The sequence below is a fragment of the Neovison vison genome, chromosome 5 (assembly GCF_020171115.1).
Source record: "Neovison vison isolate M4711 chromosome 5, ASM_NN_V1, whole genome shotgun sequence".
NCBI classification, from domain to species: Eukaryota; Metazoa; Chordata; class Mammalia; order Carnivora; family Mustelidae; genus Neogale; species Neogale vison.
In genome coordinates, this window is record NC_058095.1 from 25,586,680 (window position 1) to 25,601,044 (window position 14,365).

At 39.7% G+C, this 14,365-nt stretch overlaps 1 protein-coding gene across 2 annotated transcripts in view; it reads left to right on the top strand.

The window, feature by feature from the left end:
- The window catches only part of SMYD4 (SET and MYND domain containing 4), a 54,866-nt gene that overhangs the window by 10,036 nt on the left and 30,465 nt on the right, over nucleotides 1-14,365 (top strand). For both annotated transcript variants that reach the window (XM_044248165.1, XM_044248166.1), the window contains exon 3: nucleotides 11,034-11,178. In XM_044248165.1, coding sequence (XP_044104100.1) covers nucleotides 11,034-11,178 — 145 coding nt within the window. The remainder of the gene's footprint in view (nucleotides 1-11,033; nucleotides 11,179-14,365) is intronic.

Genomic DNA, 14,365 nt, shown 5'->3' on the forward strand with positions numbered 1-14,365 from the left:
TAAATAAAGATATTTATTTCTTTATTTGACAGAGATCACATGTAGGCAGAGAGGCAGACAGAGAGAGAGAGGGAAGCAGGCTCCCCACTGAGCAGAGGGGCCTCGATCCCAGGACCCTGAGATCATGACTTGAGCCGAAGGCAGAGGCTTAACCCACTGAGCCACCCAGGCGCCCCAAGGGGCGATTATGTTATTTCCACTTGTATTTTTACTGTTACACACAATGTGACAGCGAACAACTTTTTTTTTTTTTTTTTTAATTCATATGTCAGAGAGAGTGTGTGCACACAAGCAAGGAAAGAGGCAGGCAGAGGGAGAAGCAAGCTCCCTGGTGTTCTAGAAGCCTGATGCAGGTCCTGACCCAAGGACCCTGGGATCATGACCTGAGCCAAAGGCAGATGCTTAATCAACTGAGCCACAAAGGCATCCGGACAACTTTTTTTTTATATGTTTTTGTATATGTATTTATTTATTTATTTATTTATTTTTAAAGATTTTATTTATTTATTTGACAGAGAGAGATTACAAGTAGGCAGAGAGGCAGGCAGAGAGAGAGAGAGGAGGAAGCAGGCTCCCTGCGGAGCAGAGAGCCGGATGTGGGACTCGATCCCAGGCCCCTGAGATCATGACCTGAGCTGAAGGCAGCGGCTTAACCCACTGAGCCACCCAGGCGCCCCTTGTATATGTATTTAAGAATTTAAGATAGATTCTTAGAAGAGGTACGGTTGCAATCACTTGTTATGAGTATTTAAAATTTAATAAATACTGACAAATTGTCTTCCAAAAAGACTTCACCAGTTTACCATGAATAATGTATGAAAATCACTTCTGTATAATCCTTGAGGACACTAGAAAGCAAGTCTTTGATTTTAATTTTGTCAAACTTCAGGATAAAAATGTCTAGTACTTGTTTTGTTTCATTTTGTTTTGTTTTGCATTTTTCTGATTACTAGTGAAGGAATGCATCATTTCTAACATCACAGCCCATCTATATTCCTTCTACAAGCTGTTCGTTTGTGTCCTTTGCCCGTTTTTCTACTGGCTTGTCTGTCTTTTATGAATTTATAGGAGATCTTTAAAACTCTGGCCATATAGGGGCGCCTGGGTGGCTCAGTGGGTTAAGCCGCTGCCTTCGGCTCGGGTCATGATCTCGGGGTCCTGGGATCGAGTCCCGTATCGGGCTCTCTGCTCGGCAGGGAGCCTGCTTCCCTCTCTCTCTCTGCCTGCCTCTCTGCCTACTTGTGATCTCTCTCTGTCAGATAAATAAATAAAATCTTTAAAAAAAAAAAAACAAAAAAAAACAAAAACTCTGGCCATATAATTCTTTGCTATATATGTGACTAATTTTTCTCCTAGTCTCCTATTTCTCTTTGTTTTACTTGCAGTGTTTTTGCATTGATATAAATTGTGTGTGCTTTCATTTTTATATAGGTTTATCTGTCATTTTTTATGGCTTTTGAGTTAGGTCTCTTGCTTAGGATGGTCTACTCCAAGATTATAAAATTATTCTTTTTTTTTTAAGATTTTATTTATTTTTGAGATTTTTTTTTGTTTGTTTTTTAAGATTTTATTTATTTGTCAGAGAGAGAGGGAGAGAGAGCAAGCACAGTCAGACAGAATAGCAGGCAGAGACAGAGGGAGAAGCAGGCTCCCTGCCGAGCAAGGAGCCCGATGTGGGACTCGATCCCAGGACGCTGGGATCATGACCTGAGCCGAAGGCAGCTGCCCAACCAACTGAGCCACCCAGACGTCCCTATTTATTTATTTATTTGACAGACAAAACCAAAACTAAAGGGTTTTTACTGTGACTTTATAGTATCATATTAGAATTCTGTCAGTTTCAAGAGACAGAAACCTAGCTCAGTTAGGAAATGTGCACACTATGAAACTAGGATATCCAAAGGCAGATTTTAATCCGTGGCCTTAGATGGCATCAGACTTTATCTCTTCATCTCTCAGACAAACTCTACACCTGATGGGCATAATAAACATTGGTAGGCTTGAGCACAACCTGAACCACAAGAAAAGAGGCCATCTTTCCTGAGAGTTTGGACAGAATAGGTCTGGATTGGACTCCAATCAACCTGATTTTGACTGCCAGTGAATCCTTTCAACCAAAGGTTTGGGGCCTTTCTGATTGTCCAGGCCTATTAGCACATGCTCAACCCCTTTGCCACATTGGGATAGTCCCTACTTCAGCCATAAGAAATGGTTTTCTCCCTGAGATTTTATTATCAGAAGTAGAAGGAAGGAGCACGCAAAAGCATGGAAGTCTGGTATAGACGTGGCTTCTCTTAGGCCAAGTTCCCACACACATGTATACTCATTCTTTTTCAAGAATATCTTGGGTATTTTCTGTACATTTCCCCCTTGTAACTTTTGTTGGCTTGTCAGGATCCATAAAAAATACTGGGTTTGGGGGGCACTTGGGTGGCTCAGTCAGTTAAGTGTCTGCCTTTGGCTCAGGTCATGATCCCAGGGTCCCGGGATCAAGCCCCGCATCGGGCTCCCTGCTCCGTGGAGAACCTGCTTCCGCCTCTTCCACTGCCTACTCCTCTGCCTACTTGTGCTCTCTATCTCTCTGTCAAGTAACTATGTTCTTTAAAAAAACAATACTGGGTTTTTGTTGGGGATTATGTTGGATTTATAGATACAGTTAAGGAGACTTGACATCTTTACAATGTTAAATTTCCTCATCCAAGTAAAGGGTATGTCTTGCCATTTGTTTAAGGCATCTTTTATAGCCTTAAGTTTTATTGTTTTCTTTGTATGAGTCTTATACATTCCCTCTTAGATTTATTCTTACTTATTGTAAGTTTTTATTATTGTGAATAAGACTTTTTCTCCCCCAATTACATTCTCTAACTGATAATTGGTGGTATAAATAAAAGCTAGGAATTTTTTCTCATCTTACAACTGGCCAACTAACTGTATTTTCACATATTTCATTGTTTTTATGCCAATTCACTTGGAATTTTTAGGTAAATAGCTGTATCTACAAAAAATAATCCTCTTTTCTAATATTTTATCCCTTATTTTATCTTTTAATTATCATAGCATTAGTTAGACCTCCAGTGCAATATTGAATAGTAACAACCAGTTAGGACATTTGCCATAGGTTTATAGTACATAACCATTTTCAGTTTAAGGGAAGTTGCCTATATTGTATCATAAATAGGTATTGAATTTTATCAAATACTATTTTTTAATATATTTTGGATGAAGCAGTCATTTTCCTTTTCTCCTGTGATTTGTTACTATAGGACTTACATTTGTATATGTACTGAAGTGAACTGTTCTGGAGATAAACTCTATTATCCATCTTTCTTTTAACATGGCTCGATTCAGTTTTCTGATACTTTTAATTTTATATCTATGTTCATTAATTATATTAGCTTTCATATTCTTGTGTGTGTGCATGTATGTGCATGTGCCCATGCTTTGTCAACTCTTGGTATCTGGGTTATGGTGGCTTTCTAGCACGAATTGAAGAGCTTCCCATTGTTTTCTATGCTCTGAAATAGTTCATATAACGTAGGGATCATTTGATTCTTAAAGACTAGTGGAAATATCCTGTAAAAATGTGTAGACTAGGTTATTTTATTTTTTTCAGGATGCCTGAGTGGCTCAGTTACTTAAGCCACTGAGCCTTTGGCTCAGGTCATTATCCTAGGGTCCTGGGATCAAGTCCAGCATCGTTGCTCCCTGCTCAGTGGGGAGCCCATTTCTCCCTCTGCCTGCCACGCCCCCTGCTTGTGCTCACTCTCCTTCTTGATCTAACAAATAAAATCTTTTTTTTAATTAATTAATTAATGGAAACATTTTCCTTTATTTTTTAAAAGATTTTATTTGTTTATTTGGTGTAGACACAGCGAGAGAAGGAACACAAGCAGGGGGAGTGGGAAAGCAGGCTTCCTGCCCAGCATGGAGCCCAGTGTGAGGCTCCATCCCAGGACCCTGGGGTCACGACCTGAGCCAAAGGCAGATGCTTAATGACTGAGCCACCCAGGCACCCCATATTTTCCATTTTTAGTTGAAATTTTTATCGGAATAATACACATATAGCCCAAGAAGTCAAATAGTAATTCACAACTTATAAAGAAAAACAGCAACCCTTTGTCTCATTCTTCCCCATTCCCATTTCCCAGAGGATGCTGCTTTAATTGTTTTCTTGGGTATTTAATTTCATATTTCTTTCTTTTTTTTTTTAAAGATTTTATTTATTTATTTGACAGAGAGAGATTACAAGTAGGCAGAGAGGCAGGCAGAGAGAGAGAGGAGGAAGCAGGCTCCCTGCTGAGCAGAGAGCCCAATGCGGGACTCGATCCCAGGACCCTGAGATCATGACCTGAGCCGGAGGCAGCGGCTTAACCCACTGAGCCACCCAGGTGCCCTTAATTTCATATTTCTAAACAGTTTCTAAACTGCTGTTTTTTGAACTTTTAGCTATAGATGTCAAATTTTGCTCTCTTAACTCCAAATCACATGTATATACTTTGTTTTTGCCTCATCGTCGTAACTATATTATAGCTTTTAATGTAATATAATCAGTAGAATATAATGTTGGTTAAACAAATATCTATGTAAATACTACTCATATGAACCATAGACTTTGAATTACATTTCTCTTCTTGTACAATTCTTGTTTTCCCTGTAGTTAATAATTGCCTCCATTTTAATTTTTTCTATGTATCTGTCACTGCTTCATCCCCAAACTGCTTTACTTAGAACAAGGTAGCTCTGAAGACTTGTTTGTAAAACTATTCAATCATAATCTGAAATGACCAAAACATTTAAACTTACACTTTGTATGAATGTCCATTAAATAAAAGTATGAATTGGGCCTTTAAAGTTTAAACCCAGGCATATACTTTTCTTTCTTGCTGGTTTAGTCTTTGAGGAATGTTTTCCCAAGATAGGTAACTTTTATCAGCATCATCCTTTTGAGGACAATGACCCTCCCCCACAATTAATAATATCTCACTGTCCTGGGAAATCCTAAACAGACTCATTATCCACACTGTTTGTTTTGATTTTACACTGATTCAGCTGGCATACCTTGTTGTACCAGAAAGTAAGGAAGCATTAAAAGACTAATGGATTTGTATATAAAGAGAACATAAGGGACAACCTGAAGAGGTTCCCACTGGCCAAATTTAGAACAAATGGAGCATCAGAATGTATTATAAAAATAGTTTCTTTTTTTTTTCTTTTAAGAATTTATTTATTTATTTGACAGAGAGATCACAAGTAGGCAGAGAGGTAGGCAGAGAGAGGGGGGGAAGCAGGCTCCCTGCTGAGCTCCCCCGATGCAGGGCTCGATCCCAGGACCCTGGGATCATAAGCTGAGCCAAAGGCAGAGGCTTAACCCTCTGAGCCACCCAGGCACCCCTAAAAATAGTTTCTTTCTTTTTTTTTTTTTTTTTTTTTTTTTTTTTTGTCAGAGAGAGAGAGGGAGCGAGAGCAAGCACAGGCAGACAGAATGGCAGGCAGAGGCAGAGGGAGAAGCAGGCTCCCTGCCGAGCAAGGAGCCCGATGTGGGACTCGATCCCAGGACGCTGGGATCATGACCTGAGCCGAAGGCAGCTGCTTAACCAACTGAGCCACCCAGGCGTCCCTAAAAATAGTTTCTAACATTGAATTATTTTAAGTCTATGGTGATACTCAAAGACATAAATAAGTAAAAGAAAGAAAGGAGGAAACATTTGTCTTACAGAAAGCCAATTAATAAATTTAGAAATAATGATAGAACTAGAAAATCACCATTTTATAACCCAGGATAATAACTGATTGCGGCAGTGGTCATCGATGGATGTTCAAACCATTAGAAGAAAGACCATTGGAACAGGTTATTCACATGGTTTCAAAGTATGACCCTCAGATTACTTACTGAGTTCAGAGGGAAAGGTATCTTTACCTTGGAGAGATCCACAATCACCACTTTAAGCAGGCAGCCAAACTTAGCATCACCAATGGGGACTACTTGATATCGTATGTCTCCTGACTTGAAGCAATAGGAACTATACAGATTCGTCTATGTACTAATATCCTTGACAAGAATTGTTTAATCTGAACCTGATTATGAGGAAGCAATGACACAAAACCAGAGTGTGGAACATTTCTTGTCCTGAGTCTTCAAAAAAGTCAGTCATGAAAAACAAAATTATCAGACGTACTATCCTCTGTACCCTGTGCTGAGGCTAGGACTTGATGCTTTGCTGGTTGACAAGAGAGGCTTTCCCTTTGTAGGTGTCTAGAGAGAAAAGGCAAGACTGGAAGAAGAATCTTGATTCTTTCTGTCTGCTCCCTAATTAGAATCCACATGAAAAGAATGAAGTTGGACCTTTACCTTATACCAGATACAAAAGCTAACTCAAAATAGCCCAGGGACTTAAAACTTTAGCGCTAAAACTATAAAACTTCTAGAAGAAAACCTAAGGCAAAAGCATATGACCGGCTGGCAATATTTTCTTGGATATAACACCAGAGACACTGACAACAAAAGAAAAAATAGACAACAAATGAAAATTAAAATACTTTGTGCATAAAAAGATAATAACAGAGTAAAAAGGCAACCCATGGAGGGGCACCTGACTGGTTCAATCAATAGAGCATGCGACTCTTAATGCCAGGGTCATAAGTTCAAGCCCCACATTAGGCAGAGAGATTACTAAAAATAAAAATAAAAAGACTTTTTTTAAAAAAGCATCCCACAGGGGTCATGATCCTGGGGTCCTGGGATCGAGCCAACTATCGGGCTTTCTGCTCAGCAGGGAGCCTGCTTCCTCCTCTCTCTCCCTGCCTGCCTCTCTGCCTACTCTGTCTGTCAAATAAATGAATAAAATCATTTAAAAAAAAAAAAAAAGCATTCCAGAGAATGGGAGAAAATACTGGCAAATCACATATCTGATAAGAATTAATATTTAGAATATATAGCAAACTCTTACACTCAACAGCAAGAGAACAAACAACCTATTAAAAATGGACAAAAAGGGCACCTGGGTGGCTCAGTCAGTTAAGTGTCTGCCTCCAGCTCAGGTCATAATCCTGGGGTCCTGGGATCAAGCCTCACATCAGGCTCCCTTCTGAGCAGGGAGTCTGCTTCTCCCTCTCCCTCTGGCCCTCCCCACTGCTTATGCTCTCACTCACTCATTCTCTCTCAAATTAAAAAAATAAAAAACTTTAAAAAGATGGACAAATTACTCAAGTAGTTCTCCCAAGAGGATATATAATGGCCAATAAGCACATGAAAAGTCACTAGGGAAATGCAAATCAAAACTACAATAAAATAACACCTCACATTCTTAGGATGACTCCTAGGGAAAAAAACAAAACAAAAACAATAGCACGTGTCTGTGAGGATGTAGAGAAACTGGAGCCTTTGTGCATTGCTGGTGGGAATGTAAAGTGGTATAGCCACTCTGGAGAACAGTGTAATTCTTCAAAATTAGAACTTTTTTAGAACTAAAAAATTAGGCGCCTGGGTGGCTCAGTGGGTTAATTGTCTGCCTTCAGTTCACATCATGATCCTAGGGTCCTGGACTAAAGTCCCTTGTTGGGCTCCCTGCTCAATAGGGAGTTTGTTTCTTCCTCTCCCTCTCCCCCAGCTGGTGCTTTCTGTCAAATAAGTAAATAAAATCTTAAAAAAAAATTTAAACTAGGATTACTGTATGATCTAGCAGTCCCACTTTTACATTTGTACCCCCAAAGAATTGAAAACAGAACTTGCACAGATATATTTGCACACCAGTGTTTATGACAGTATTTTTCACAATAGTCCAAAATGGAAACAACCCAAGTGTCCATCCACAGATAAATGGATAAACAAAATTTGGTATGTACATAGAATAGAATATTCTGCATCCATAAAAGATGAAATTCTGATACATGGTACAATAGGGATGAATCCTGGGAATAGGATGCTAAGTGAAATAAGCCAGTCATAAAAGGGTAAATATTGTATGATTCCACTTCCTGAAGTACCTAGAATAGACAAATTCATAGAGACAGAACATGGAATAGAGGTTATCAGAGACTAGGGAGAAGGAGGAGTGGGGAGTTATCTTTTGTTTTTTTAAATTATTATTTTTTTTTTTAAAGATTTTATTTATTTATTTGAGAGAGAGAGAGACAGTGAGAGAGAGCATGAGCGAGGAGAAGGTCAGAGAGCGAAGCAGACTCCCCATGGAGCTGGGAGCCCGATGTGGGACTCGATCCCGGGACTCCAGGATCACGCCCTGAGCCGAAGGCAGTCGTCCAACCAACTGAGCCACCCAGGCGTCCCTTAAATTATTTTTTTTTTAAGATTTTTTTTATTTATCAGAGAGAGGGAGAGAGAGCGAACACAGGCAGACAGAATGGCAGGCAGAGGCAGAGGGAGAAGCAGGCTCTCTGCTGAACAAGGAGCCCGATGTGGGACTCGATCCCAGGACGCTGGGATCATGACCCGAGCCGAAGGCAGCTGCTTAACCAACTGAGCCACCCAGGCGTCCCGGGAGTTATCTTTTGATGAGTACAGAGTTTCAATTTGCAGTGGTGACGAAGTTCTGGAAATGGATGGTAGTAATGATTGTACAATATTATGAGTGAGCCCAATGCCACTGAACTGTACACTGTAAATTTTTTCATGTATATTTTACCACCATAAAAAGATTAATTAGAAGAATTGTTTTATCTCACTTCCTTGAATTCTTATTGTACTATTCCAGAAGAAAATTTGAAATATTTAAAAAAAAAAAAAAGGATAGAATATCCAGTTGCTTTTGAAAACTTTGAATGAATTACTGAGTTAACTCGGTACCTAAAGAAAAGAAAATGATTGCAGCTAAGTTGTTAATTGCCCTGAAGAACAATTAGACAATATTGAATTTATCATCATTTTGGATTAGGATAAAGAATATCCATTGTGGGGCTCCTGGGTGGCTCAGTGGGTTAAGCCGCTGCCTTCGGCTCAGGTCATGATCTCAGAGTCCTGGGATCAAGTCCCGCATCGGGCTCTCTGCTCAGCGGGGATCCTGCTTCCCTCTCTCTCTCTCTGCCTGCCTCTCCATCTACTTGTGATTTCTCTCTGTCAAATAAATACATAAAATCTTTAAAAAAAAAAAAAAAGAATATCCATTGTTAGGCAAGAAGAGTTTTGCAGTTTACCACAGTCTTTTCGTTTGAACTAGGATTTTCGGGGTTAACCTAATTTAACACAAAAATAAAAAAGAACAGGCCTTATGGTACACCAGATATGCATGGGGTATAGTCCTCATAGTGTTTTAGACTGGAATTTATTTAAAGCAGACAAGCACACTTTAAAGATTTTATTTATTTATTTTAAAGAGAGAGCCCCAGTGGGGGGAGGAGCAGAGGGAGAGAGACAAGCAGACTCTGCACCAAGCACAAAGCCGAACATGGGGCTCGATCCCAGGACTCTGAGATCATGACCTGAGCTGAAATCAAGAGTTGGGATGCTTAACCAACTGAGCCATGCAGGTGCCCCAAGCACCTTTTAAATTAAATTTTTTAATTAAATTAAATCTTTTTTAATTTTCGTTTTTGTGTTGAGATTTTTTCTATATTGTGTTTAAATACTAATAAGGTATTTGATATTAACTCATGCATAGTAATGTTTTGTGAAATTTCAATATATACATACTCAGATGCATCATACTGAATCATAGTTTAAAAGTTATTCCCTACTACAGGTCTTTGTAAGCAAAAATTTGAAATACACTTTTCTAAACATTCTCAAGTTTTGATTTTGATTTCTTTGACCCAAGAGTTGCTTAAGAGAATTTTTAGTTTTCACGTTATGCGTATTTTACTTTATTGCTTTACAGTCAAAGAGAGAACCTAGGGTATTCTATAGTATTTCTCCTTGATGGAAGAAAGGTATAGTCTCCATTGCCAGTATGTGTGTATATTTGTGTGTGTATTAGATCAAATTTTTTAATTTTACTATAATATAGAGCATTTGTATACTTTTTTTTAGCTTTTCAGGTTAAAATAATTTCAGAATTACTTGAAAAAATAGTACCAAGGAATTGTTGTGTTAGGGCCACCTGGCAACTTAGTTGGTTAAGCATCTGACTGTTGATTTTGGCTCAGGTCATGATCCCAGGGTCGTGGGATCGGGCTCCCTGCTGATTGGAGAGCCTGCTTCTCCCTCTCCCTTGGCTGCTCCCCCTGCTTGTGCGTGTGCTCTCTCGCTTGCTCGCTCGCTCACTCTCTCGCTCTCTCTCTCAAATAAATAAATCTTTAAAAAAAAAAAAAAAGAATTGGGGTGCCTGGGTGGCTCAGTGGGTTAAAGCCTCTGCCTTCAGCTCAGGTCATGGTCCCAGGGTCCTGGGATCGAGCCCCACATCGGGCTCTCTGCTCAGCAGGGAACCTGCTTCCTCCTCTCTCTCTGCATGCTTCTCTGCCTACTTGTAATCTTTGTCTATCAAATAAATAAATAAAAATCTTTAAAAAAAAAAAAAGAATTGCTATGTGACTTCCTTTGTTAAATACAAGTCAACCAAGTAAATTTTAAAAATCAAATTGGCTTTATTAATTGATTCATAAATTGAGCACCATCTTGGGTTGCCTGGGTGGCTCAGTTAAGTATCTGCCTTCAGGTCGTGATCCCAAGGTCCTGGGATTAAGCCCTATATCGGGCTCCTTGATCAGAGGGGAACCTGCTTCTCCCTTTCCCTCTACGTCTTCCCTCTGCTTATGCCCTCTCTCTCAAATAAGTAAATCTTAAAAAAAAAAAAAAAAGAAAAGAAAAGAAAAAGTTGAACGGCATCCCATCTGGCAAGTAGAGGGGAGCTCCAAAGGGCTACAGGAAAGGGAAGGTTTTTAAAGGTAGAAAGGGAGTAGAGAAGAAGGAAATTATTAGCAAAGAATCCATTGTTTTAGGCAAGGTCACTCTCCTCCATTCACATTACATGACACAATCTCATGTGTCCCAGGGTTTTATAGGTACTCCCATTTCAAGTTCAATGGTTAGGAGCTTCTCTTGAAATAACAAATGTGTGCTCTTTTTTGTTTATTTCTTCATGAAGGCCTGAGGATGAGACGTTTTTAAAAAGTCTCGCTAGCGGTTACCTTGTGGGAAAGGACCCCAACGCTCCCCCTTTCTACAGAGAAGAAGGAAATAAAAAATTTCAGAAGAAGGATTATGTGGGAGCCACAGTGCTGTACTCTAAGGTAAGGCACCCCCAGCTCAGCAAAAAGGGCTATGTTAACAATTTAGCAATGTGTATTTAAGCTTTTTGCTGAATTGTGTAGCCACTGGTTGTTTTGTTTATAATTTGTGAATTGAATTTGATAAAGAAAACCGGCAAGGGCACCTTGGTGCCTCAGTGGGTTAAAGCCTCTGCCTTCGCCTCAGGTCATGATCTCAGGTTCCTGAGAAGGAGCCCCACATTGGGCTCTCTGCTCAGCAGGGAGCCTGCTCCCCCCGCCCCCGCCTGCTGCTCTGCCTACTTGTGATCTCTCCCTCTCTCTCTGTCAGATAAATAAATAAAATCTTTAAAAAAGAAAGAAAACCGGCAGAATTCTGCTGTTGGTTATATGCCAGGACAACAGGTAGTTTGTATTGTGTGTCCTGGGTTTCATCCAGAAACTTCGATTCTCAGATTCCCACAGATACCTTGTAGCACTATAGGCTTATTGGACCCTTGGCTCTGCCTTGGCCAGTGTCTGTTAGCTGTCATTGAATTGCGCGCCATTTTTATTTGATGACCAACGAGGCTGTTGGTTTGATAGTCCCAGTTTAGAGAGCACCTCAATTTTTGGCTAGCCATAGTGATAGTTTACAACCAGTATGACTTAGAAGTCTGAAAGGAAAATAAGTTCAATTGCTGCAGCCTATTTGAACTCCATTTGGAAGGTTGTCAACAGATGCAGAGATACCTAGGAGATATTGAGTTTGGTTCCAGACTACCTCAGTAAAGCTTGTCAAGTGAATTTTTTGGTTTCCTGGTGCACCTAAGGGTTGTTTACACCATACCATTGTCCGTTAAGTGTGCAATAGCATGATGTCTACAAAAAATGTATACATACCTGGGGCGCCTGGGTGGCTCAGTGGGTTAAAGCCTCTGCCTTCGGCTCGGGTCATGATTCCAGAGTCCTGGGATTGAGCCACGCATCGGTCTCTCTGCTAGGCAGGGAGCCTGCTTCCCTTCCTCTTTCTTTTTGCCTGCCTCTCTGCCTATGTGGAATCTCTGTCTATCAGATAAATAAAATCTTTAAAAAAAAAAATGTATACATACCTTGCTCCACATCCCCTCCAACACATATTGTTTCCTGTCTTGTTAATTTTGGCCATTCTAACTGGTGTGAGGTGGTATCTCAATGTGGTTTTGATTTGAATCTCCCTAATGGCTAGTGATGATGAACATTTTTTCATGTGTCTGATAGCCATTTGTATGTCTTCATTGGAGAAGTGTCTGTTCATATCTTCTGCCCATTTTTTGATATGATTGTGTGTGTTGAGTTTGAGGAGTTCATTATAGATCCTGGATATCAACCTTTTGTCTGTACTGTCATTTGCAAATATCTTCTCCCATTCCGTGGGTTGCCTCTTTGTTTTTTTGACTGTTTCCTTTGCTCTTACACTGTTGGTGGGAATGCAAGTTGGTGCAGCCTCTTTGGAAAACAGTGTGGAGATTCCTCAAGAAATTAAAAATAGAACTTCCCTATGACCCTGCAATTGCACTCCTGGGTATTTATCCCAAAGATACAGATGTAGTGAAAAGAAGGGCCATCTGTACCCCAGTGTTTATAGCAGCAATGGCCACGGTCGCCAAACTGTGGAAAGAACCAAGATGCTCTTCAACGGACAAATGGATAAGGAAGATGTGGTCCATATACACTATAGAGTATTATGCCTCCATCAGAAAGGATGAATACCCAACTTCTGTAGCAACATTGTCGGGACTCAAAGAGATTACGCTGAGTGAAGTAAGTCAAGCAGAGAGAGTCAATTATCATATGGTTTCACTTATTTGTGGAGCACAACAAATAGCATGGAGGACATGGGGAGTTAGGAGAAGGGAGTTGGGGGAAATTGGAAGGGGAGGTGAACAATGAGAGACTATGGACTCTGAAAAACAATCTGAGGGGTTTGAAGTGGCGGGGGGGTGGGAGGTTGGGGTATCAGATGGTAGGTATTATAGAGGGCACGGATTGCCTGGAGCACTGGGTGTGGTGAAAAAATAATACTGTTATGCTGAAAATAAATAAAAAATTTTAAAAAATGTATACATACCTTAATTTAAAAATACTTTATTGCTAAAAACAATACCACCATCTGAGCTTTCAGCAAGTGATTGTCACTCATCCCAGCTCACCATAACAAATACAATAATGATGAACAGCTTGAACTATTGCAGGAATTAACAAAATGTAACACGCAACGTAAGCAAATGCCATTACACAGTGCCGACAGACTTGCTCGATGCAGGAGTGCCACAAACCTTTCATTTGTGGGGGGAAATAATACCATGTCCGAAAAGCATATTAAAATGAGGTATGCCAGTATTTAAAATTAAGCATCACTGAGTTAGATTTTGATGAGAAAGAGTGGCTTTTATCGATCTGCTGCCTTTACTGTCCGGCTTCCATGGTAGAAACTGAAACAGGACCCCTGAGAGACTTTCTTCTGTAACATTTAAGAGATAAATATGGGCCTAAAGCAAGAGTGAACCGATCCCCTCCCCCCCCATCTGTGATCTTGCATATTGAAAGAATGAGCATGAACTTGAATGGTGTACCCCCACTCTGAATCTTTACCAGGGCCAAGTGTTAATATTTGGAATTAGTTTTCCAGCAACTATCAGACTTAGAACAACAAGCTCTGGGACTGATGAAGGCTCTGCTTTGTAATGTTGTCACATAAAGTATTTACTGGACTCCTGTAAGCATTAGTGAATGCTGAAGAATTCAGGTTCACTAGATGTAATGATACACTAATAAATGGCTTAATAGTTCTTTTTCAGAGCTAATTTCTTCTGCTTTATGCTTGCACATCAGAAATGTGATCCCATGGGAAGTTTTTCAAGGAAAACAAGTAAAAAAAGTGAAATCAGACAAAAAAGTTAAGGCTTAAAAAAAAATTAAGGCTTGCTCTGGATATGGAGGGAGATGAGCCTTCCTATTTCATGAAGCTAAAATTTTGGTCGTTATGGCAGTTTGCAGTTTTCTACAAAGCTGCTATTTTCTTTCTTTTTAAAAATAATATTTGTTGTTTTTATCTCATTATCAAAGTACTATATTTTGTAATTTATTTGGAAAATAGAGAGAAGCATAAGGAGTAAAAAAAATCCCATAACCAATGATAGGCACTGTTAACATTTTTGCTTATATCCATCCAGACACTTTTTCCTCCGAA